The sequence below is a fragment of the Ambystoma mexicanum genome, chromosome 8, assembly GCF_040938575.1.
Source record: "Ambystoma mexicanum isolate Mex_15411 chromosome 8, UKY_AmexF1_1, whole genome shotgun sequence".
Classification (NCBI taxonomy): Eukaryota; Metazoa; Chordata; class Amphibia; order Caudata; family Ambystomatidae; genus Ambystoma; species Ambystoma mexicanum.
Window position 1 is genome coordinate 1,059,569,064 of NC_090929.1, and position 26,031 is coordinate 1,059,595,094.

The 26,031-nt window shown below is 44.1% G+C and overlaps 1 protein-coding gene across 1 annotated transcript in view; it reads left to right on the top strand.

The window, feature by feature from the left end:
* Positions 1 to 26,031, top strand: part of RET (ret proto-oncogene) — a 301,960-nt gene that overhangs the window by 250,279 nt on the left and 25,650 nt on the right. Inside the window, exons 11-15 of the mRNA XM_069611035.1 lie at positions 4,957 to 5,213; positions 6,073 to 6,220; positions 16,118 to 16,225; positions 17,305 to 17,519; positions 22,818 to 22,940. Coding sequence (XP_069467136.1) covers positions 4,957 to 5,213; positions 6,073 to 6,220; positions 16,118 to 16,225; positions 17,305 to 17,519; positions 22,818 to 22,940 — 851 coding nt within the window. The remainder of the gene's footprint in view (positions 1 to 4,956; positions 5,214 to 6,072; positions 6,221 to 16,117; positions 16,226 to 17,304; positions 17,520 to 22,817; positions 22,941 to 26,031) is intronic.

The window sequence follows — 26,031 nt, forward strand, 5'->3', positions numbered from 1 at the left end:
ATCCTCATAAAAAGGCTCCATGACACCCTTGGTATCTCGGAGCGGGCACTGGACTGGTTTACCTCCTTCCTCACTGACTGCTCTACCAAAGTCATACTGGGCACCTTCCCCTCCCCTACTTCCTCCTCCACCTGTGTGCATCCCGCAGGGCTTCATTCTTTTGCCTTGGCTCTTTAACATCTACCTTACTCTGCTGGCACGCCTCATTTCTTCCTTCTCCCCCAACTTCCAGTGCTATGCTGACACAACTCTTCTTCAAACTTCCTACAAATGCACTTGCACCCTCCTTCATCCCTGACTGCCTCTCAGCAATCCAGGTCTGGTGTACTTCTAATCATCTTTGCCTCAACACCAGCAAACAGAGATCCTCCCTCTTGGGACCCCTTCACCCAATGTCTTCCCTTCACTCTTGCCTTCTCCCAAGGGTTCTCCCCCTGCTCCTTCCTTAGAAGCCAGAAACGTCTGAGTAATCTTCATCTCCTCTCTTCCCTCCCTCAAAGTCAGGATATTGCCAAGAAGTCCCACTTTCAGCTTTTCCTTCTGAAAGGAATTCTACCTTTCCTTGCCTTCTCCCAGAGACTCAATGTTACCCGGTCTATGGTTCGCTCTAGGTTTGACTATTGCGATAGCCTACTTCTTAATCTACCTTTGTCCACTCTGCGACCACTCCAGTTAATCCAGAATAGGGCAGCAAGTCCTATCCTTGGCCTCAAGCCTAGGGACTGCATCTCTCCTGCCCTACAAAGTCTCCACTGGCTCCCGATCGCAGCACGGATTAAATTCAAATCCCTCTGCATCATCCACAAGGCTGTCTGGGTCCAGGAACCACTCTATCTGCAACTCTTTCTGACCAAATACTCCCCCTCTAGACACCTGCGTTCCACTGGCACCAACTCCTTTCATGTGAATCGGTTTGCTAAACAGAGTGCAGGTGGTTGATCGCTTTCCTCAGCGGGCTCCCTTCTCTGGAACAGCCTCCCTCACCCTCTTTGTCTTGAGCAGGACCTCCTTAAATTCCAGAAAGCCCTCATGATGTTCCTTTTTACCTCTTCCTTCCCCCCTCTCCCCTGCTAATCGCACATTAGTTTGACTGGTGTGCAGGGCCCTTATGCATCCTCTAAGCCCTAACCTCCCACATCTTATCATCCCAGCTGCTCTAACCTCTGCACTTGACTCGGCTCAGCCTCCACCACTGGAGGTTGCACTTACTTTTCTTCATAGCACTTCACCTGCTGCTCTCCTTGAAAACCACAGCACCTATCCCATACCCCACTACCCTCTGCACTTGCATGTCCTGAACACTCGCGAGGCATAGCAGGTTCGTCTTCCCCCTCCCTCTTATCTCTTCTTTTACTTGTATTTAATTATTTAACATTGTTGTAATTGTAATTGCATTGTCTATCATCCCATGTCCCCTTCTTGTTGCCCTGTGGGCGCTTTGAAACAGTGTTTGCTTCCTGTATAAGCACCTAACAAGTGAACAGTAAATAAATAAATATACCAAAGAGAATGGCTCATCAAATATATATTATTTCAGATTTGGGAAAATGTAATCATAAATATGGACCATTGACATATCACATGTATTCCAATTGTGGAGTAAGGTGCAGGGTCATCTCTCACCAAGTATCCATGTCCCCTCCCCTTGATCGCCTACGGCAATATGTGATGATTTAAAGATTAAAACCCCACCATTACTTAGATAAAGTATGGTCTGCAAATTATTGCAATATGGTTACTGGTCCTGTTAATTGCAAAATATTCTCGCAATTATATTATGCATTTGGAGCCGTGTGGTGGCTGAGGGGTGAGGGGTGAGGGTTTGCGATGGTGGAGGAGGTGTGTGTGTGGAACACCATCACTGTTACAATGGGTTTACAAATGCCTGAATCTCGGGAAGTTTACCTCCAGTTCCGAACCATTGAGCAATGCATATTGCTTTATAAAATTGTTTGGGTACCACAATGCTGTGTGAGGCTTGTTAGCTGAAATTGCTATGAATATATAATCTTGAATAGATTTGTCCTAATTTACCTCTATTTTGTTTAGTAAAAAATCAGAGTGACTCTCTGATCTGTGTGTGTTCGCTTGCACAATGAAAATGCATGCAAGAATATTTATTTAAGACATATCGGAAACTGTGAGAATGGGATCTAGCAAGATATTATGAAAGATTAAATTGGATAGTAGTCCTCTTGATGAGCTACTACAAATAGTGAAACACGTGTACAAAATGTAAACAAGGATAGGTTAACAAGGAAAAGAATAAGAGAACAAGGATTCTTAATGAAGAGGACAGGATAATAAATAATCTTAAGGATGAAGACTAAGTTATTGAACACCAAGGAAAACTTAACAAGAGAAACATTAAACACGGGCACTAAACAAATGGAGGTCAAGACCCATTAGGATTAATTGGATACCAAAAGATCATTTGGACTTTAAAAAAATAAATGTATGAGACCATATCAAAGGAAGAACTAAAGAATTACAAAGCTGCAAGACATTATCTCTTCAAATATACATGCTTTCTAATTTCTACATATTGTTAATATAAAAATAAACATTATTTTTACTCTTACAAGCACAATAATATTTCCTTATTTTTGATAAACTACAACAAGCAAACGACTAAGCAGATTTAGCTTAAAAGGAAGTACATTTGGCTAACTATCTGTATTATCTTCAATTCTGGGTGGAAGTTTATCTGGACAATTGCCAGAAAGCCCTAAGAATTCAAATGCATGATCGTGTTCACACTGACAGGGGCCTTGAACAGACATCATGGTTTCATGAGTCATTATTGCAACTAACAAACTTTCACTTTTCCCATAGAAATACAGTGATACCAACATCCAGACCTGACACTTTGCATCATTTTTCCAAAGCCGTTTACAGATATTCAACTGGCACTGCACTGCCGGACTCCCTCCAACCCAGCCCCATCTGCCCCAGCTGAAAAGCTTCCAGGAGACTAGTCAGGTCACCTCTCCCTAGTCAAACCCCACCTTTCCCATTGGCTGTGATGTAACACAATCCAGAAATGGTCTTTGACACAAGGTTACCGTGCCTGGCATCCATGATTTACAGGCCTAACACATAAACTGGCTGTGTATCCCCTCTTTCAGACTTCTAGAGGGACAACCCTGCTATGTTCATGATTGTTCTACCACCGATCTTGTAAAGGGTCAGACCTGACATACAGAGCTTCAACTGGACTGCACGCACAATAACTGACCCTTAACCAACCCCTCCTGCCTTCCTGAGGGCCCTGTAAAAGGGCATGCTGTTTTTTCTTTCCCTGCTCTTCAATTTCACTTCCCCCTTCCCCACTTAACACAGAGTACCATTTACACCTTCAAGATAGCAATGTGTGGGGGAGTTAAACATCCAATACATGCCTCTCTCAGCAAAACTGCAAATCAGGTGCAGACAGGCACAGAAAACCTGGCATGTGCAGGAGTGGCTATGTAAGCTGTGATGCTTTGATGTTTTTCAAAGGTTTCACTCCCTCTCTGCCTGAGGAAGTGGGGACATTCCATGAAAACTCACAAATAAGCAAAATGCATGACTTTTTTTTGCCTAATTGAGGTATCGACTGATTGAACATTCTAGTCAACCCTTGGCTAACACAGTACAAGCGAACAGAACTATATGTATATACATTATTTATATATGTGTATATGTGTATAGTTACCAACTCCTTCCAGGCAACGCTAAACATGTTCACGCATCCTGAAGGAAAAATAATTCACGGCACTCCAATGATCGTAAAATTGTTAGGGTTTAATGGATTCTATGTAATTGTATCAACAAACCATGGCAGAATGAAAAGCATTAATTGTGCAAAAAAAGGCCATTCGTTCCACCCCTGCCCTGGCTTCATCAGGCTGCTATTACAAAGTGATTAACAAGCATTCTATTCAAACTTCATGATGTCCGAATGCACGTTCAAACAAACCCAACATAGAGAAAGGACTGGTACATTACACTGGTTCCCACTACTCACATGAGTGCCATTTTAACCTAATGTTCATTACACAGGGTACATTTTAATATGACCCAGCTGTTCATCAGCAAGTATACCACAGTCCCTTACATGCGCAATTAATTACACTAAATATACAAATTACTTTACGCTTTAATGTGCAAGATATTGCAAACAAAATTAAAATCTAGGCTATGGGCCTCATTCCGAGTAGGGCGGTAAGGGTTAGCGGTCACCAGTAACGAGACCCGTGCCTTTAAACCCTTACCGCCCTACTACGAGTTCCCTTTGCGGGTCCTTCCTTAATGCCTGCTTTTAGCAGGCGTTAAAGACGGGACCCACAAAGGGACTCTGAGGTCAATAACTGTACCGTAAATTACGGTACCGTTATTGCCGCCTTCCCATTGAGCCCTATGGGAGCTCAAATAGGAATGGGGAATGGCCCTTGTGAATGGGGAATTACCGGTCCCTCCGACCTCGGAATGGACCGGTAATTACTCCATTCACCAGGCCGGAGTTTGGACGAGTTCGGAGGCAGCCATGCCGCAAATAGCAGCGTGGTTACCTCCGAACTCTGAATGAGGCCCAATGTCTCATAATATATGCGGCAAGCCATAGTATAAAAGCCCAATATTTTTCGCAGACAGCACACTGCAGGCAGTACATGTATATGCTTATTTAATGATTATTTATTTATATAGCAAGACAATCAATTCAGCTTCATGTTCATTCTCCCTGTTTTTGGACAAATGGGGGGGGGTCATGAAACAGACGAAGGAGGGTATGACACTTGCTACTGGCGTGCATTGTTTTTCTAAAATGTGTTATACTATATTGAGAATGTATGGAATAGAACTTTGTCTTGATTTACACATGTACGGAGGTGCATTTGTTTTCACTTGCCTGGCGTAAATATAGATAACCCTCCTTCCTGCTAACGCCATCTATTGCTGCCTCTCTATTCTCAGATAGGTTATGCGACGATGTCTGTAAGACGGTCATCGCCGGCGGGGTCCTGCTTTCCTTCATCATCTCCATCCTCCTCTCCTCGTATTTCATCCACCGCTATCACAAGAACTCACCCAAACCACCCATTGCCTCAGCGGAGATGACCTTCCGGCGCCCAGCGCAGTCCTACCCCATCAATTACTCATCCACCAACGTCCGCCGGCCTTCGTTGGACTCCATGGAGAACCAGATCTCTGTTGACACATTCAAGATACCCGTGAGATTCATTTGCCTTCTACAGAAATTTCAGCTAGGGATTTAATACTGTTTGTATTGTCTCCATGCATTGCCCTTGAGTGCGTGAAATCACCTGAATTGGAGCAAAAATAAAAAGGGGATGTGAGTAAAAAAGATGCACAGCATTAGGGACAACGGTATTTAGGAAAATCAAGATAAATGGTGACCAGAAGTTTAGTACCTACTTGCTTCGGGTCGGACAAGTCTCTTTGTGTAACCTGAGGGAAAAAAAACAGGGAACTGTAGCTGACTGCACCCAATGATTAAACAATATGGCATAGTGGGATTTCATGCTCAGTGAAACGCCAGGCAAGTCTAAATATTCATAAGAAGTATTCAGTAAATACAAGGGTCAAGTAGAATATGGCTCCCCATTGCCAGGCCTCTTTCAGGTGATGTTCAGTGCATATGTGATAAGTAAATAGAGCTGTTAGAGATAGTGGACCGTGAAAATAAACCCTTCTAGGACATAGTAAAAGCAATATAATTGTTAGACGAAACGAGCCATAGCGACGATATTTCATGAGCACTGTATTCACAAAGTATAGCAAAATTACCACCATTCCTATAGGACCATTTGTTAAGCCATTAAACGCCCAAAACAGCCTGTCACACAGATATACATCTACATACGAAATGGCGGGCCATGTAATATGGGTAAAACTATTCAAAATGGAAGACTGTTTCTATGGCATATCGGAAGCACTCCTTAGTTCATTGACACCCTTTATTTTATAAGAACGTGTCCTAAAAGGGATGAATCTTCATTGACTGCACTGTCAACATTGAACATTACTGTTTTGTTTTTAAAAGCGCCTGTTGCTCTCTGTTTAAAATAGGAAGATCCAAAATGGGAATTCCCCCGGAAGAACCTGGTCCTGGGAAAAACGCTTGGAGAAGGAGAGTTTGGCAAAGTCGTGAAGGCCACCGCCTTTAGGCTGAAGGGAAAAGCTGGCTACACCACGGTGGCTGTGAAAATGCTGAAAGGTACTACCACAGCTCATGGAATGGGGATTACAAAGATGTCAAAGGATATTGTGGAAGTGCACGGAAGCATTAGAGCCTGCTTCAGAGGGTTCTATTGAGATGCCCTGCCCGAAGCAGCCCTTAAATTGGACAGTGCGCTGTTTCTGGCCCGGCCGGCCCACTGCCGAGGGTCACATCGCCAGGGGGACTCACAAAACTTAACACCGGTGTTGATGGCTGAAATATATAAAAATTAAAAGAAAGTCTCACCATCTGCCCGGTGACATCAGATCTCTGACAGAGAATACGTTTTCAATGTTGATCACGTTGACATAATCAATACTGAAAACAGACTCCCTCTCAAAGAAGTGGAGTCACCGGACAAAAGGTAAGTCCGTTTATCTTTTTTACTTTTAATTTATTGTAGCCTTTATCACCTGCATGTGCTTTTTCGCAGGTGGTAAAGGCACTGTAGAGTTTTGAGAGTGGCGTGGACAGGTGAAGCACAGGGGTGAGTGGCACACTACGTGGGCTTGGAATGTGGGTTTATACCAATGAAAACAATTGATGTTCTGAGATCCCTGATTGGCTAGCACTCCAGCCCATGGTGCTAATGTTGTAGTAGGTGATCACTTTCCAACTTAATGGTCCCATGTGAAAGGTGAGGACCACCAAAAGGGGTGAAGGTCCTCCAACACACAAGAGAGCCTGATGGTTTGGGCTTTAGTGCCATTAACACTTCCGAAGGGCTAAAAAGGGTGCCCTCATCTGAGGTTTCCTGTAACCCAGCTTGTGCGTGTCTACTTGACCAATGCCTAGCGTGTACACATCAAAAATGAAAGCATGGTATGGAGAGCCTCCACTCCAAGCTTGCTGATTGGCTAGTTAGCTTGAAGCTGTGAGAAGACCTAATGAGAAGCACAGAATGCAAGCTTCTTCTGTGGTTGGAGCCTTATTCCACACTTTCTGATTGGCTACAGGGAAGGAAACATTCTGTAATGGCTGATAGGGAACTGGTGAGATGTATGTACATGTGGGTGGTTATAAAGTGCAAAACTAGCTAGGAAAAATATAAGTGCAGCACTTAGTACGACGAGCAAATGTATACAAGGACTCTCAGGGCTTTGAAAATACGTGTCCTTTCCTCGCTAACTCGTCTAATTCATTAAGAAGCCCTTCACTGCACAGTAGCATGAGGACATCCATGGCGATAAGAATTCAAAAGAAGTCCTACTCCAGTGTCCCCACTAATTGAAAACGAGCACTCACCATAATGGGAGAGTTACCGGATGGTTCTGGGTGATCACTGGATCAACGTGTCACTGTCAGTGGCTTGCCTTTCACAATCAGTTGCCTTCGTCGAGCTGTATTCTAGCTTCATCTTAATTGAACAATTCAGAATAGGGCACAGAATGCAGTAATTGGGAAAGGAAAGAGCCGGACTGGAACGTGGTATCCTCGATTTATGGGGGCATGTGGTAAGTCTACTAACAGATGCCCAATCATTGCCGCCATTTTGAATACAGAGCCCTTTCTATAGTTTCTATTTGTACTTTCAGTACTGTACATTTGTAGTATAGGAGTATATACTTGTAACATCTGCTCTGTTGGCTTCTTAATGGGTCAGAGTAGGGTTTAGTAGCAATCACTGCACTTTGGTCAAAGTGTGTGCATCCCCAGAGTGTGGTGTGCTTTAAGGGGGAGTTACAAATATTATTATTTTTTTTTTATTTATTTTTTTTATTACGAGTATATAATCACCGAAGTGATTTTTACAAGAAGATGAAGAAGGTAACGTAAGATTTCAAAAGTAAAAGCGAAGGTAAAAGCAAAAATAGTAGTAGAAAAAGTAAAGATAGAAGATGAAACTGAAGAACTGGTTAACAATGAAAGCCAGAGTGGAAACACAGATGGTAAAAGTGAGGACGAAGGCAAACAGAACAGGACAGAAGAGGATCACTCCCCACAATCTGTTTGTGTTAACCCATTCTGGGGAGGCTGTAGTGGTGCTTGTAGAAAGATCTGGTCCAAAATGTTTGTGGCTGCTATGGTCCAGGAAGGTCTCAAGCCTCCTATTAAGCGCTCCCACCAAAGATCTTCTTCCCGCAGGTAGGCATTCTTTAGATGGTGCAATATATATGGGGATCTAAATATGCAGCTTGAGTCAATAAGAGGCACATACTTGATGACCTATGAAGCCAACAACAGGTAGGCTTCACGGATACTCATGGTTTTGGATCCCACCAGGAACTATCAGAAATGATTGCAACAGTATTGCGTGAAAGAGCTGTGTAGCTCTGATTATACCGATGATATTTAACCAGGCCTAACTCAAACGCACAGAAATTTCAATTATTGAAGAGATGGAGGTCAGTTATGCCTGTCGGTCGAACCTGCCTCTGACTCTCTTTTCTACTGGACACCAAAATAGAATGGTAACCATAACAAGGAACCCCATAACAATTGGTTATTTATTTATTTTATAATTGGTTGTTTGTAACATACTTAATACCCAGAGGTTTCTTAGCACGGACACAGCGATCGAACCTGTGTTGCACCGCGTCATCTTGCTTCCAAGGCAAGCACGTTGCCCCTGAGCTATCCTCCCAAGACATGCTCTGCTTAAACAATCAAATGGCCAGAAAAGATAGGAACAGTACGGTTAAACTGTAATATATGTGGCTAAGAACCATCTAGCTAAGTATCCTTAAAGAAAGTCCAAAACATGGCTTACGGTTTGATCTGAGACCACCAGTAAAGTGCCCATTGCAACAGCCACCTTCTGGGCTTGGATCTTACTGGAGGGTTAAATAACACGCTTCATGCCAGACTTCAGCCTCTAAGTGCAGGACCTGGTATCAAACACGCATGTTTGGCACAGTCTTAGTTCCTAGGTAAGCGCGTTTCCCCTGAGCTATCCTCCCTCCAGGAAAGAAAGGCGTCCATTCCTCAGGTATAGAGGAACTTCTGAATTCAATTGATTGGTGCTGCAGAGGAACCACAGTCACAATATTCAACACATTTACTCACTAAACAAAGACCTACTACATGGAAACTCAAGTTTCAGCCTCAGGTGAACTAGTCAACAGATTAACAGCCCATCTCTACCGAAAGGTGCCTAAAATAAGAGCTACGGGGTAAAGCTCCCATGCAGGGCCATCCGCTTGAACGCCTGGGATACTATTGAAAGAAGCGTTGACTTAAAATCTGTCCATGAAACTCACCAGCACGGGTGCATCACCCTTCCCATTGGACCCGTACCCATTGTTCATGACAAGAGTATTGAATTATTCACTGCAGGAACCCACAGGCCCTCTGAAAATAAGAAATGCAGTGGTGACACCCTTCCTAAGGTATTTTGACCAATATCGAACACCCCAACTCCCCCAAGTTTGGCGGTAAAGTTTTGGCGGTTCCGACATATGGGCTACCAATCATTCTGGTGCTCACCAATATTGGGGACTGAGACATCCCTGCTTGACATCAGTCAGAAATTGGTGCGGGTGCAGCATATCCCGCTGCTAATGGTACTAAGCATGATGGATCAGTCCACAGTCTTCTATATGGGGGACCCTTCGCTACTGGTCAAACCGCTAAAAGGTAATGTAGGCCTCCTGGACATCGCCTTAAAGGGATCATTTGTACAGGATGTTCCAGCAATCAAATTAAGTTCCCGCTTGCCAAATAGAACAATTCTGAACTGTGGAGTCCCACCGGGGTCTATCCACTCTTCAGATCTTTTCAATAAAAAAGTCAAGCAGCGGGTGTAATAAGGGTGTTCCACCTGGATGCCTAAATGTGCACAGGTGATACACAGCTAGTGGTTAAAGTGAGATGTGGGGGAGGCTTCACAGCCACCTGATGGAGATCGATAGTTGGATCTGGCAAAGCAAATTAGCCCTATCAAGGGCGTAGTCATCTATAGCAGGCTGACGAGTATGCCTTCCAGATCACAAGGCATTCACAAGGGGTTCACCACGCTCCACCTGTATCTAAGTGATAGAGCTGGGGTTCAACATTTTAATGTCAGAAGTGGAACAAATATCCAATACTTCGAAGGTTGCTTATTTTATTAATTTATTTTTTCTGTAACGTGTTGAGTACCGTAGTGACTCCACTTAAGAGGGGCCCGGGAAAAGAGCAATTGGGAGCAGAGGATAGGGATGTGCTTGTGCAAAGTCCATGTACTCGGGCATGAATGAGCCATTGTCAGTCTTCGAGGCGCTAGAATAAGGAAGTCGGGGCCCTGTAAATAGAGGGCAACATGTAATTCCAAAGCTGGCAAATCTTTACTGCTTACCTGATGCCAAGTTAATTCATTTTAAAGCTCTCTGCTTGGCTCATGAAGTATTCTGAGGCGACTGTGTTCCTCACTGTGGGGGCATGTTCAGGGGAAGCAGCCCAGCTTGCAATCTCAAATAAAGCAAAGTAGGCCAGCAGGGCTCCCCAAAACATAAAACGACTGGTCTAGGTGCCAACGTCTTACAGCCCGGCTTCAGAGTGCACAGGCAGCCTCGCACCACTAAGCAAGAGTACTTACAGCTGGTAAGATAGCTCAGCGGAGTGAGCGCTCGCTGCTGCGATCTGAGTGTGATCTGCAGGTCGCAGATTCGAATCCCGGCAAGGCCAACTCAGCATTTCATCCTTCCGAGGTTGATAAATGAGTACCAATTTTGGTTGGGTGATATTGTATGTAAATATGTGCTCTGTAAAGCGCTTTGGATTAAGGCGCTATATAAATAACACATCATTATCATTACCTGACAATTTCAGAACACGCTGTAAGTGTGATTAGTACCCAGCGACGGGGGTGTGGTAGTCTCCCAGCCAACGAGGAGGCACAGAATGGGGTCTTTACCTCGCTCCGATCCTCGATATGATATGATATGGCATTTATAACGCACCTATACACAAGTGTTTCAAGGTGCGAAAAAGTGTTTCATAGCGGGAGGCAACCATTTTCGCTCACCAGGAATCAGGTAAGTGCGCAACCTTTGAAAGGTGTAAGCCACAGCCGAGTATCGTTTGCTTTGCTACTCTGCTGAAAGCAAAACATATATTTTTAGGCACGCATGGAGCTAACAAATCCTAGGTTTTTATCAAAAGGACTCGCTGGGTTGGTAAATGCTCTGCTGATGTTTTCTTTCCCTGCGTGTTACTGTGTGGGAGGGAATTGTAATTGGCTATTTATAACCCACTTAATTTCTCGAATTTTCTAAGCGCGGACCTGGGGATCGAACCTGTGCGTTACTCTGTGTCCTCTTTCTTCCAAGACAAGCATGTTGCCTTGAGCTATCCTCCCAAATGGGTCGAATGTTGTTCAAGGATTTCTCCAAATATTTCTTTAGGGTAGTTTCTAGGTGAGTCATACTAGAGTTGGACGTTTGAAATCAATAGGGCGCTGAAAAGAAATGTCTAGGGCATTGGCAGAGATCGTCCCCGACTCCCCGCCCATGTCTATAGATAGAATGAATTGAAGTGTAGCTTTCCCTTTCAGCCAGAAGGTGACACTGTTGGTATATAATTCATTTTTTTTCCAGATGCACACAGAGAAGCAGGCCGTTTTGCCGCGGCCGGCAGGGCGCAAGGCTTTATCGTCGCAGGCAAAATGGGCGAAAAATCCAGGTATATGTAAAAAATAAAAAAATAAAATAAGGAACTGCACTTGAAATACAGATCCAGATCTCGTGTTTTCAACGCTCGGCACATTGCCACAAGTCCAAACGAAGCTTATAGTTTGGTAATGCACACGTGTTAAGTCCCAGGAGGATAGCTCGGAAACAACGTGTTCACTTTGGAAACAAAACGACACGAAACAACACAGATTTGATCCCCGGGTCTGGGCTTAGAAACCTCTGGGTATTTAAGCGTGTTGTAAATACACAACTAAGACAAAACAAAACAATTACGCAACTAAAAAAAACAACAATTCCTGTAACAGCGCCTCGATACCTGCGGGCTGTGTGAGTGCTTTAAAAATGCAAAATAAAATATGTACGCTGCAACCATATATATATATATATATATATATAGTTGCAGGTTCAGTATGAAATGTGTGCCTTCAAACCATGAGCCCTGTTTGGACTTGTGGCAAAGTGCCAAGCCTTGAAAACCAGCAACGATGGTTCAAAAACTACTGAGTGCAGCTGCATTTTCTTTTTATTTACACCTGATTATGCCTAAATTTGGAGCGAGGGTGCTTTAAACACAGCTGTTAAATATCAGCAGCTGCGCCTAAATCACTCTCTCGCCGAATGAGCAGCGCTGAGTTGGCTGTCGCACCTTTGTGGCCGAGTCGAAAATGCGGATCTGCGGCCACAGTGTTGCAGCAAAATGGCCTGTGACAAAACAGGGTGCCGCGCAATAGCTAGATGGTGCTGTCCTCTGAAAAGCAGCCCCTCTGTTCTTCTGTCCCTTTCAATCAGGCGCATGCTCCACATCACACGCTGTAAAAACAAGTTTGTTGGCCGCTTCACTCTCACTTGCCATCATTAGATTTGTACTCATTGTCCGCATTATATCAATTAATAATGAGGAGAAAGGCTCTTTTGTGATAGCAAAAACATTTTGCATTCAAATAACATAAGGCTGGGTTTGAGATGTTTTTTTAAAGTCTGTTATTGGCGCTTTCAGTTATCGAATGCCCCTCAATATTGCGGTTCGAGGGGCCCCGCTTTGTCTAGTGTCTCAGTCCATCCACACCTCACCATAAAATACATTTCCTGAAATGCTTTTCTAACAGTTGTAAGGCAGTATTTTAAAATGCTCTACTGATGGCTGGCTTTTCCTCTATGCCACCTGCCATCAAACGCGTGGGCTAGCGTGTTTGGGGAAGAGTATCACTCGCTCCTGTGACTATAGCTGTTTTGCAACAGTGCCCAGACCATATATCCCGACCAGTCCACCAGTGTTCCCCCAGGGCTCAGTATCTGTGCCACCTGCATTCCTTCCAAGTGTGCCTTAGAACCCTCTCCACCCTCGTGTCATGCCTAGTGTCCCCCAAGGCCCAGTATGGCTGCCGCCTGCTCCCTCAGGCTGTCGTGTCTATTGTACCCCCACTTCTACCACTCCTGGCTGATTCAGAAAACTGCAGTTGCATGCAAATCATGCATAGATTTCATCAATAGTGTTGCACAACTTCTATACTTATCATATATATATAGGAAAATCCATTTGAGCCGAGTCACACACTGCACAGCGCCCCTAGTAGCCATCGCTGGAAGTTCACCTCCAGTTCTGAGCCACAACTGTAAGGCATTGTGGGTATGCAAATTAGCCCAAATGCCAACCTTTTCTACAGGAAATTGTCTTTGTCTAAGAGGGCAGAGCTACTTTATACTTAGCTTAATCAACCCAAGACACATTTTGCAAGGCTGTCAGGACAACTACATACCGGGATCATCAGTGAAATATAATGTTTCACAACACCAATAAAGTTAATCACAGGATAAGTATAAAAGTTATATAAATATCATGGCAGGGGAAGCACAACTTTTCTACTTATGCTGCAATGACATCTAATTGGACAGGAAGAACAACTATATAAATATTCACTAAAAGGTGCAGTAAAGTTGTGCAGATTTAATGCAACAAACCCTTGAACTTCAGCGGATGTGGGAAGTCATGACCAGCTCAACTTGGCGCACTCCCGTTGATGTACCCCATAATGCCATTTTGTAAATCATTGTCCCTTCTCTAATAATATGTATGTGCTAATGGGCTTTGCAATGGGAACGCACTGAATTACGCTGGTCATGACTTCCAACATTCGCTGAATTTCAAGGTTTTCTTGCATTAAATCTGTGCAACTGAACTTCACCTTAACTAAGGCTTTTCAGTGAATTTCAAGGGTTTTCTTATACTACAGTTTTTTTACAGGCCATGGCCAGTGTACATGTTCCCCAATATGTTTCATTTGGAACCACTAGGTGGCCACGTCCAACATGTCTTTCGGGGCTACTAGACATCCTTCAGCCGTGCCACTGTATAGTTTAAAATACTACCGAGCCACTAGCCATGGCCTTTAGCAGTGTCCACTGTACATGTTCTTCCATGTTTTTTTTGGACCGGCCGTGGCCACTATACATGTCTTTCAGGCATGAGGCCAGAAGCCATGTACACTATACATGTTTCCCCAATATGTCTCTTTTGGACCCACTAGGTGGCCACAGCCTTTGGCCATGCCCCTATACATGTCTTTCAGGCAATCTAGCCAGGGTTTTCGGACCTGGCCAGTGAGCACAGCCTTTGACTGTGCCCACTGCATGTTTTGAAACACTACCGGGCCACTATGGCCAGTGGCCATGGCTTTCAGCTGCGGCCACTGTACGTGTTCCATCAACATGTTTCTTTTGGACCCACTAGGTGGCCACAGCCTTTGGCTAATATACATGTCGTTCGGGCCCACTAGCCAGGCCGATATATTTTAAAACAATAACTTGCCATTAGCCATAGCCTTCGGCCATGGAGAGTGGCCACAGCATTCGGACGTGTCCACTGAACATGTCCCCCAATATCTTTCTTTTGGAGCCAATAGGTAGCAACGGCATTCGCTTGTGGCCACTATACATGTCTTTATGGACAACTAGCCAGGGCCTTTGGCCCTGGCCAGTGAGCAGGACCTTTGACCGTGCTCACTTTATATTTTAAAACACTGAAGGGCCACCAGCCATGGCCCTTTAGTGTGTGGCCGTGTTCACTGTACATGTTCCCCCAATGTGTTCCTTTGGACCAACTAGGTGGCCGCAGCATTCAGCCATGACCAATATACATTTCTTTTGGGGCTCACTAGCCAGGGCCTTCGGCCGTGTCCACTTTCCATATTGCACCCCTTGACATGTTGCCTCAATAGGTTTCGTTGGGGCCAACTGGCCAGTGTCCACGGCCTTCAGCCATGTCCACTTTCCATGTTGCACCACTCGGTTCCTTAAAGTAACCCAGTACCCGTATGGTTTGGCCACATCCATCACTCTCCATCTCACTGCAGCTGTACAATTCTTCTTTTTTTTATATTAATCTAATTTTCTATACTCCTATAACCATGGTTATACTTGCAGTGTACTACAAATAACCATGGTTATCCGTAAACACCCACAAATAACCATGGATATTTTCATGTGATGCACTTTTAATACTGATCAAGTGTTCTAGTATTACCATGGTTATCCTCAGGATAACCCCGGTATTGCGGAAATGTTTGGGCTCAGTCTGCCCCCATCTAAATCCCCAATTTCACATGGTGTCCTCTTTTCCCCTCTCCACCCCTAGCTTGATGCCATTTCATCCTTTTTTCTCCTCCAAATGGCATTTTTCCACTTTTTATTTCCGGCTAACCCCGGTTCTTCCCTTTTTGTTTTCGGCTAACTCTGGGTATTGCCATTAAACCCCGGTTCTCTCTTGATGAGAGGTGGATTTAAAAGAAAAAACATGGCAGGACAGTCCCAGCAAAACTATGAAATCTTGTCACAAGTTCTTCCTGGCCCCTTATAAGAGGATCAGTTATTCCCTAATTTAATGTCACTGCATTCATTGATCGTCCTGGAAAGCACGAAGGGGTTAGTTGGCTCCGCAAGGATGTGAATCTATAACTGTAGATCACACACAGATGTTATGTTATGCTGTGTTATATTTTCTTTGGTTAAATTATGTTATGTTGCTGTGCTTTGTACCGTGCACCGCTACCATTTGCATGGATCTCAGGCGCTCTGTCCAAGGTAAGCGCGCAACTCTTTCAGCTACTTTTTTGGAATAGTAAGCACGAAATGAAACCAAACACTTAAAGATGTGACTCAGTTGCTGTAGGGCTCTTACCATCTGCTATCTACGAAGAGCAAGTGTTTTTTGGGGAGAGCGCCTTGTGTTTTTCTGTATTACAGTAATTTTGCTAAATTCCATCTCGGTTTGTGTTTTTTTCTGCAGAGAACGCTTCCCACAGTGAGCTGAGGGACCTTCTCTCCGAATTCACGCTCCTCAAGCAGGTCAATCACCCCCATGTCATCAAACTCTATGGCGCGTGCAGTCAGGATGGTGAGTGTCTTCTACATAGCAGAAGCTATTGAAGTGTACCATGGAAGACCCTGCAGTAGGTACACAGGTGTTCCATTCGATTGTTAATTTGAGATGTTGACCAGTTCCATCCAGGTATTGAACAGTGCTATAATTAACCCAATGCAAGCTCTTGAAAAGATTACAGTGAACTGGAGGTAATTGGCAGTATATTGATGATCAAATAAGAGTATATTAAAAATCCAATAAGGCTATTGAACAACACCATAGATGAGCCTGTATTAGACTTTAACCAGAATGTACAAGAGCCAATCAGGTGTTGGGGTATGCAACCTGTGGTTTTGCAATGTTTTGGACTACGACCCCCCATGATATCGCGCTCTGAAACACTTGTGTATGAGCTCGATAGAAATAAAATGTCAATTCAATTCATCATTGAGTATGCTGCATAGGGTTCTTAGGAGTTGCAGTTCAAAACATCTGGAGAGCCAAAGGTTCCAGACCATTGTTAAAGAGTAATATAGGAGTTGAAACAGGAGGCTTTGAAAGGCAGCATTAAAGAGCCAGTAGGTATTAACAAACAGGACTTTGATAATTCAGCAGCTCCACAATGATGAGCCAATCTGTTGTGTGCACAGAGCTATTGGCAATATTGAAAATGGCTCTAGAAATCTTCTGTTGTGGCAATGATTTTTCTTGCATGGTTTGACCTTCTACTTAATGATTTTTTAGCTGCTCCATATCACAGTGCAGAAAATTGGGTGGTGAGGTGTAAGGAGGGTGAACGTCTCGTAACACCTGCCTTGCAGAATTCTAGGTTTGTGTTTGGGAATGAACACAGTCTTTGAGAGGTTTCAGGGCGATGGTCGATTTAGTTGCTGTTTAGAAAACTGTGTCAAAGCACATGACCTGGAGTAATTTTAATTGAATTTAATTTTAATTGCTTTTTTATAACGTGCCTAATACCGGACCTGAGTTCTAAGCACGGATCCGGGATTCGAACCTCTGTTGCTCTGCGTGGCCTTGCTTCCAAGACCAGTGTTTTGCCCCTGTGCTATCATCATAAAAAGGTGCATCACTGTTTGCCCTCTTCCCATCAGGACCGCTTTATCTGATCGTGGAGTACGCCAAGTATGGCTCGCTGCGCAGCTTCCTGAGGGAGAGCCGGAAAGTGGGGCCAAGTTACATGAGCAACGACAGTAACCGCAATTCTAGCTACCTGGACAACCCGGATGAGAGGGCACTGACCATGGGAGACCTCATCTCATTCGCCTGGCAGATATCTCGAGGAATGCTGTACCTCGCCGAAATGAAGGTAATAGCCTATTTGGGCATGGGTGGCAATGCTTGGTGCACAAGGTCCACCATAGGTACACTGTGCAATGCCAGGGTGAAAAGTTAATTTCAGACATCAGTGTTCCTTTTCATAATTTAGTAAATGACCAATTGCACATTTCTTATGAAATACAAACTACTTTCAGATCACATGAGTTCACAAAAGGGAAGAGAAAAAGGTAGCTCTGTGTTTTCTTTGGACATGACAATATGGCGTGGTGTTGATCAGATAGGCTTAGTCTTTTTGCATCAACCATCTGTTGTTGTTTTCATAACTGGGCCTGGCTACCCCGACTTGCCGCTGCATACAATTCAACAGGGCCACAGCAGAGGCATGTCGTAGTTTACCACAGCCCCTGCCATGCAGGGGAAGTCCCCACCTCGACCCACGTCATCTGTATGTTTCGACGCGGTAGCATCCTAAGGGGCACCCTCAGCACTTTTTTCAGAGCGACGCTGTCATTTTGTCTCGTGTCACTGACCCTTAGGGTTATCCATAAGAGCTTGTAAAATTCTGTTTGCATAGAGAGAGGGAAAAACATATGGCTGTGGGTGTGACATGAAACCAGCCACTTCTTAAATTACTCAATTACGCATGCATTTATTTAGTAATATGGCACTAACACATCTAGACAAATGTATACAAGTATCCTCCAGCACGAGCGACAAATAAACGTATATGCAGTGCTGCAATTGGGGCGGATTTCCCTAGATTCGGAATCTGGCAAAAATTGTCTCCACGGATTCTAGATCCAGGTGAAACAAAAACACAAAAAGACCATGGGCTTTCTGAGCCGCCGATGCTGTGCAGACAGTGTACTCGCAGTGATCTGCTGCTGCCGGCACGCGGGAGCATGCTGAGCTCAAAGGAGCTATCCTCCATCTTGCCTTCTTTTATCGTAAGCCCATTAATCTGCCCACAGGAAATTATAGGTTTTCTTTCCGTATGGGGAAATCAAAATGATACACATACTCATTTTGCACGACGACTGTGTGTCAGGTTGGTTTATTGTTCTACTTGTGCACGTTGGTTCTATGATGTTTGCTCGAGAAAATTAGCTTGTGGTCCATTTGACCGCAATTTGTTTTTTTATACACATTTTCTCACAACAAAGGTATGGGGTAAGACCCCCTGCAATCCTCCACATCCCCCACCATAATTAAATACCTAAACACAACCCGCATCCATATTTGCGAGCAAATGTGTTACAAAAGGAGAACAATTAGCCCTGAGCAAATGAGCCTGCAAACAAATGGGCCTGGAAGCAAATGAGCCTGCAAGCAAATGGGCCTGCAAGCAAATGAGCCTGCAAGCAAAAGGGCTAGATCGGTGCATGTTTCAAGTCATCTCTTTAAAACATAATATTTTAGACTTTTATTTCTAGACTTTTTAGAAGCCTGCCATTTGCCAGCCACAAATCCACCCTTAGCTGTGCCCCCATCACTTCCAACCACTGTAACCCTCACATTGGAATCCCAAGGAAAATGTATTCCATGTCTAGCACTGCTTATATGGTCAATAAAAGCACAGTCTTTGAAGAATAGATAATAGAACAGAGCCCTGTCGAGAAACACTTCCAAGCTCGCAACATTTCCTGAATCCACACTGCATGAGGGTCCATGGGAAACCGCTCCATTGCACAATTGCATTTTCAGGACAGAAACACACGAAGGAGTGTTCAGCAGTAGGGCTGGGATTCTCATTAATCACATTTATTTACAAGAAAATACCTCCATGCATTGATTAATCACCAAATAAAGTGATCACTTTTTAAGAAACTTCAGCAGGTCATTTTGATAACCCCCAAAAGCTGGAAAAATCACAAGGGACAATTTCCTTGTTGAGTCTTACATTGGCGCACTGTGTTTCTTGTAGGGTATTTCTATACACCTAGAAGGAAGACATTAAGTCAAGAAAACAAGATTTTTTTTGTGTGTGGAATTTGAAATTGATAATGTTCACAAAATGCCATGTCATTGTTTGGAGATATTTGTCATAAAAACTGGAACCATTTATCAGCATATGTTGAGGCTCAGTGGAAATGACCTATGATTGACTTTCATTTTGGTTAATGTTTCTAATATGTCTATGTAGACAAGTTTCTGCTCTTTGATTTAATTAAATTGAGATCACGGTTTGTAGTGTGCGGATTACTAACTTTGATGTCAGGGCTTCTAATCTCCCATTGACTTGCATTAGGTTCACAGATTTGAATCTCCCATTGACTTTAATTGGGTTGCATTGTATTGTATCTTGTTATTTATATAGCGCTCTTTCCCCATTTGTATGGCCTCAATGTTCTTCGTGGTTGGAACGCCCTCTGTGACTGTAGCTAAATGTGCTGGAGGCTCTAAGGGTTTTAGATTAGGAGCTGCGTGCATGCATTTTCACCGGTCTAAGGCTTAGGTGGCCGGCAAGGCTCGACTAAGCAGCCCAAAGGTCAAGCACATGGGTGGGCGCTGTCAGTGGATTGCAATAGAGTGCTATTGTTCAGAGAGTCGAATGTGTGGCCTCTATACCGAATTTCTTTTGTTGGTAGTCACTGTATGCTAGTGGCAGAGGTGTTGAGGGACGTCAGGTGTTTCAGTGTGGACGGCTATATGTGCTGTTAGACTGGATGAGCATAGCCATAGCTGCATTCTATGGTGCATGGGTTCACAGATTCTAATTTCCCATTGACTTGCACTGCAATGAAGATTTCTAGTGTTGTGTTGACTCCCATTAATCTCAGAGTGATAAAGAAAGTGGTGCCAATCCTATGACAGGCATGCAGAACAAACTAGCTGACTTGGAAGAAGGGGTTATTCCCTCAACAGATGTCAGCAGGCGAATTAACATTTTCCAGCAAATCTACCCCAGAAACAGGAGATTGGATGATGGTTCACATTGGGGCGGGGCTTATCAAGCCATTGAACATTAACATCCGGCTAGGCTTTCTAGATATGCATAATGCATATGCAGGAGAAAACAGTGTTATCTTCCACTTCATGGATGATTATTTGCACATATGTTGTTCATTATGGGCATGCACTGTTGTTTCGTCAAAGTAAATTACCCTGTGGTAACTTACTCTGCCAAAATGACCTTGGGCCTGATTCAGCGGTACGTGTTCAAATGGAAACGCTGTGTGTCTCTGCTAAGGGACACTTTTCCATGAAGTCATGGATTCTGATGTAATCCGAGAGTGGCGATAATAAATCAAGTCTGCTACTCCTGCAAAGCCGTGATTTACGGCATGGCAACAACCCTGCCAACCGCCGCACGTGTAAGGGGCTGGCAAGGACTGTATTCTGAGGGGCCTATTCTCAATTTAGCACAGTGAAGATGCCAAATAGCACGATTCACTGGGCCAAAAGAGGACGCCCAGGCTCCGCTGCTATTCTCAAGTGGGCCTGGGCGACCTCGTAGAGCACGACAGTGCTCTGTGTGGATTGCGCCTGTTCTAATGTGTTCCGGGTGCAATCCAATCTTGGCAGCATTTTTGTAAATTAACGACATATTCGTTATTTTACAAAAATGCTGCAGTGAACACAGTTCCTATACACCAAAGTGAGCAGCTTCAACATTGCAGGATGTTGAAGCTGCTTACTTTGGTGTATAGGAAAGTGTTCATATACACCCGTGTGGTGTATATGAACACTTTCATTTAAAGCAAGCAGCTTCAACGTTGCATTCTGCAACGTTGAAGCTGCTGGCTTTGGTGTAAATGAAAGTGTACATATACACAAGTGCGGTGTATATGAACACTTTCATTTACTCCAAAGCCAGCAGCTTCAGCGTTACAGAATTCAACGTTGAAGCTGCTCGCATTGGTTTAAATAAAAGTGTTCCTATACAACCGTGCGGTGTATATGAAAACTTTCATTTAAAGCGAGCAGGTGCTCGCTTCGGTGTATATGAAAGTGTTCATATACAACACGAGTGTATGCACACTTCCATTTACACCAAACACGGCTTCTTGTGGCACTCCTCCAGTTTAACGGCACCAAAAGGGTACCGTAAATGTAGGCTACTTTAGCGCACCTATTCAACAGGAGGAGTGCCACAAGAATAGGCTTCCAAAAAGCCAGTTTACAAATGTGGCGGTTGCTAGGTTGGTTTCCAACCCATCCTAGCAACCGCCACATGTATTCCGAAAGTGGCACATTCCTTCCGACTTAGGAAGAATGCGCCACCTTCAGAATAGGTCTTCAGTACCGAAAAGGTTGTTAAGCCTTTTAACGTCCTTTTCGGTACTTAACACCTGGATGAGAATAGGGCCCTGAAGCTTGGAGCACCCTTTCTGCAGCAGCCTAAAGAGGCGTTAATTAAGGGCACACTGGAGGTATGGCAAACAGGCGGTATTCATTTACATTTGATCTTTTTCAGGAAAAAAGAAAGTTTGTACAAATAATATGTTCCAAAGCTACTGCACTAAGAGACCACAAGATGGCAGACTGCACATGTAGTAAGCAAACAGTCTCAATGCCAGGACTGTCTGAAATATGTTCCTTATCACATTGTCAGCGCCGCCTTTCTACATTACAGAAAGTGCTACCAAGGATCTGCAAGCTCGCTGACACTTTCGCAGAAATGTGTCTTTGCTTTTTGTATTCCGGCCATAGGTGTTCTGCACACGTTAACGCTGCAGTGCTTCATCTGCACATGTGTTACATTTATTTTCTTGGCTGCAGCCATGACCTCTCTCCCCCACTCCTCCCATCACCCTCATAATTAAGGTGGGAGGATTTGGAGGGGGAAAGTGCTTCTATGTTGCATTTACCACCTTGTGTAAGTAACACAAATATGTTTAGGGGTAGGGGATATGGACGAAGCGCTAGGAGAAGGGTGGGTAGAAGAGGTATGGAGGACCCCAATTCTAGAAAAAATGCAACACAGTAATTTCAGTGAAGGAAATTACCACAATGTAATTTACTTTGATGAACCCTCATAGAACTCATTATGAAAACCGATAGGATTCTATGATTTGGAGGGCGACCAGCCCAGCCCTTGTTAATATTCGATCACACTGCCTGTAAGACAAACACCCTTTTAAAGGAAGCTGAAACAATCCCCTTTGGACAGAAAAGAGTTAACCAAACAGCCACTGTCAGTGCTAGTGGCATGAACAACCCGTATACGTGACAGCAGGACAGGGTTCAGGGTCACAGGTAGTTAGTTCTGTTTGCTCTGCTCAGACCCTGAATGTTGTAAAATGGCCGAGTAGGTAAACAGTCCACATGATCAGATCTCCATTTTAAAGTATTTCTTCTATTTCTTCTTTTTCTTCCACCCAAGCTCGTGCATCGGGATCTGGCTGCCAGGAACGTCCTGGTGGCTGAGGGCCGCAAGATGAAAATCTCTGACTTTGGCCTGTCCAGGGATGTCTACGAAGAGGATTCCTATGTCAAGAGGAGCAAGGTATGTTGACTTGTGATGGAAGGAGGGAAAGAAAGGGGTATATTTCCTTGTTCAAGGAAGAGCTCACATTTTGCGTGTACAGTAGGATGCTGATTTTCTCCTCAGGTCATTAAATTCTCTAAGGACTATTCACCGTCAGCAAAGCAGTGATTGCCCAGTGCTGCTCTACACAAGCGTGATGCCACTACTATAATGGGAATGATAGAGTTCCACTGAGTTTGTTCTAACTGAATATTCCCGTGGGCATGTGGGACCCTGTTTTCTAGCTCATTGGAACTCATGGACCAAAGTGTGGGTGTTAAAATCACCATAGGCTGTGTTGGGTAACATTTCCATGCCAGAGCAGAATAGAACTAGTTCCACAATATGCCACCCCCATATGCCGGTCGTCTGCCCATTCTACAGGGACTTTTCCTTCACAGCCGATTGTGAAGACATGAGCCCCACCAACTCTGCAGTTTGGTCCTTGCGACCATGAGCTGTACTACACTCTTCCTGGCTCTGCCAAAGAACAGACATACATAATGGCAGAATCTGGCATTTGCATCCACCTTTTAAGCAAAATCTGTTTCCTGAGCATTCAGCAGTGCTTAATTTGTGGGGGTGTTTGCCAGGGCCAAGCGCCATGGTGCTTATTTTTGAGCCCTGCCACTTATTGTCTCAGAATTACTTTAATTATGAAGTGGTAATAGTCAGTGCCTCCATCAACCACTAAGGGCAGGTGCGAGCTGCAGTGTAATCCCAAATATGTCGACACTGTGGGGAGCAGCTATGGGTGATGGCAGCAGTGGGGCCCGCCCGCAGTGTCACAGGAGTGCTAGAAAATATTTTGTTTACAAACTAAGCACTGGTATTCAGCAACATATTCAGGGAAGTGTGTTTTGTCAATTTCACATGACCCTAGAGAAGACTCGAGAACACACCAACCGATTAAGTTAAAAGTATCAGGTCCCAGAACGAACTGTGGAGCTTCAGTGTTGCACTCTCGAAGGAAACTCCCAAACATTTGTCCTAATCTTTGATCAACAGAAATATAATTTGAACCACTAGGACTACGTTCATTTCCCAAGAATCATTTACAAGAAATAATTTAATTTTCGGTTTTCAATTCAGAAATGACCGACGTAGCAGTGCAGTTTAATTATCCTTGCTGCTACATTTTGCACCGCTTACACTGCAACACTGACTCTACATGTTCAGTGCAGGCCTTGGCGTGTACTACTGATTAGTAGGGTCTAACGCTCGAGAACCTCAGGGGGTTAGAAGTGAGGTGCACCTGATCGAATTTCAGCAAAATATTGCACTTTGTTGGTACGTTGAAGTGCAGTCCAGTCTACACTACACATAGAATGCATGCACTGCACCATTTATATACTCATCCAGAAGAAAGTAACTTTTCAAGCTGACCCTGCACCCACACATAACATGGGGAGCTCAAGAAAAGGCTTCCACAGTAAAAGCATGACATAACATTTCCTAATCAAAGCACCCCATTATCAACATCAGATACCCCAAAATGACTGAATAGGTACACCCAGGCGCAGCTAATTGCCACGCTTACCAAGTATTGGCATGTCAGTACTCTTACACATCTTGCCTGCCAGAGGCGTGGTGGACGGGGCTATGGTCCTAGGTCTTCTAGTTGTAGCCTTGGATAGAGGTTCAGGGGTTCTAACCAAAAGGCTAGCTAGCCCTGAGTCCTGGCAGTCGCGACATTAGAGTAGCCTCTGATCTTTTCCAGACCTAGCAACACCCCTGTTGCCTGCAAACACTTACCATCACTGACAGAGAGAGTGCTGCCTATCACTGCCAAAATATGTTGCCATGCCACCGAGGATTGCCCTCATCTTGCCACCGATTCTCGCCATTGTTAACTGGGAAAGGATGCAGACCGCAGGTGTTGCAAACACATCATTGTATCTTCAAAAGACACTCAGCAGAATGGTCCAAAAAGGAAACAATGTCATGATATGACTTTCTCGAGGTCATCCAGTTTCGGGGGCCAGCTGCAAGTGAGACAGAAGTGTCCTCCATTTTGTATTTAAAAAAGTCACACTGGTAAATTAAAATAAGCTATGCAGTAGTGCCATTTGTGGCTCTCCAGATGCCTTGGACTACACTCTCATGATGCTTCACCTCGTTAGGACGGAAGGGAGTTGTGCTGCAAAACATATGGAGAGCCAAACGGTGCAGACCTCTGCATTAGGGAATAGTGGTACCACACTAGAAGCCGCCATGTCTGTACTTACTCCTCTGGCCAATTTACAGTGGTGCCACAAGCTGATTAAACCAGTTCTGCTAATCAGTAGTAAGTCAAAATCTTTTGTAGCAACCGTTTGCAACAAATGTTTGTTTAAAATGGAATTGCATCTTTATAAAAGCAACAAAATTTAAGGTGTGCTCACATGCAATTATAAGAAGGGTTCAGGGTGAATTCGGATGTGCTATAAAGACATTATTACATTAGCAGCAGGTGAAAGCAATCACATGCAAAACGTTGCATGGCGATGAACATCTCCTACCTTTCTTAGAGTGAAAATCATTTTGAACCCAATGTAAGCATTCCTCGCTATTATCAAGGATGAGCCACAAAAAGAGCCTAGGCCTAGATTAGAGGTGATAGGCTCTTTGGCACTAAGCAGTTTCTTTTCCATGTCTGTAGGTGTCTTAAGCAGCAGAAAGTGCCTAGGCCTAGATGGGAGGTGATAGGCTCTTTGGCAGGAAGAAGTTTCTTTTCCATGTCTGGAGGTGTCTTAAGCAACAGAAAGTGCCTAGGCCTTACTGTGAGGTGATAGGTTATTTGGCCGGAAGCAGTTTCTTTTCTATGTCCTTCGGATTCTTAGGCAACAGAAAGTGCCTAGGCCTAGCTGAGAGGTGCTAAGTTCTTTGGCAGGAAGACTTTTCTTTTCTATGTCCTTAGGAGTCTTAGGCAACATAAAGAAACTGCTTAGTGCCAAAGAGCCTATCACCTCTTAAGGTGATAGGCTCTTTGGCACTAAGCAGTTTCTTTTCCATGTCTGTAGGTGTCTTAAGCAGCAGAAAGTGCCTAGGCCTAGATGGGAGGTGATAGGCTCTTTGGCAGGAAGCAGTT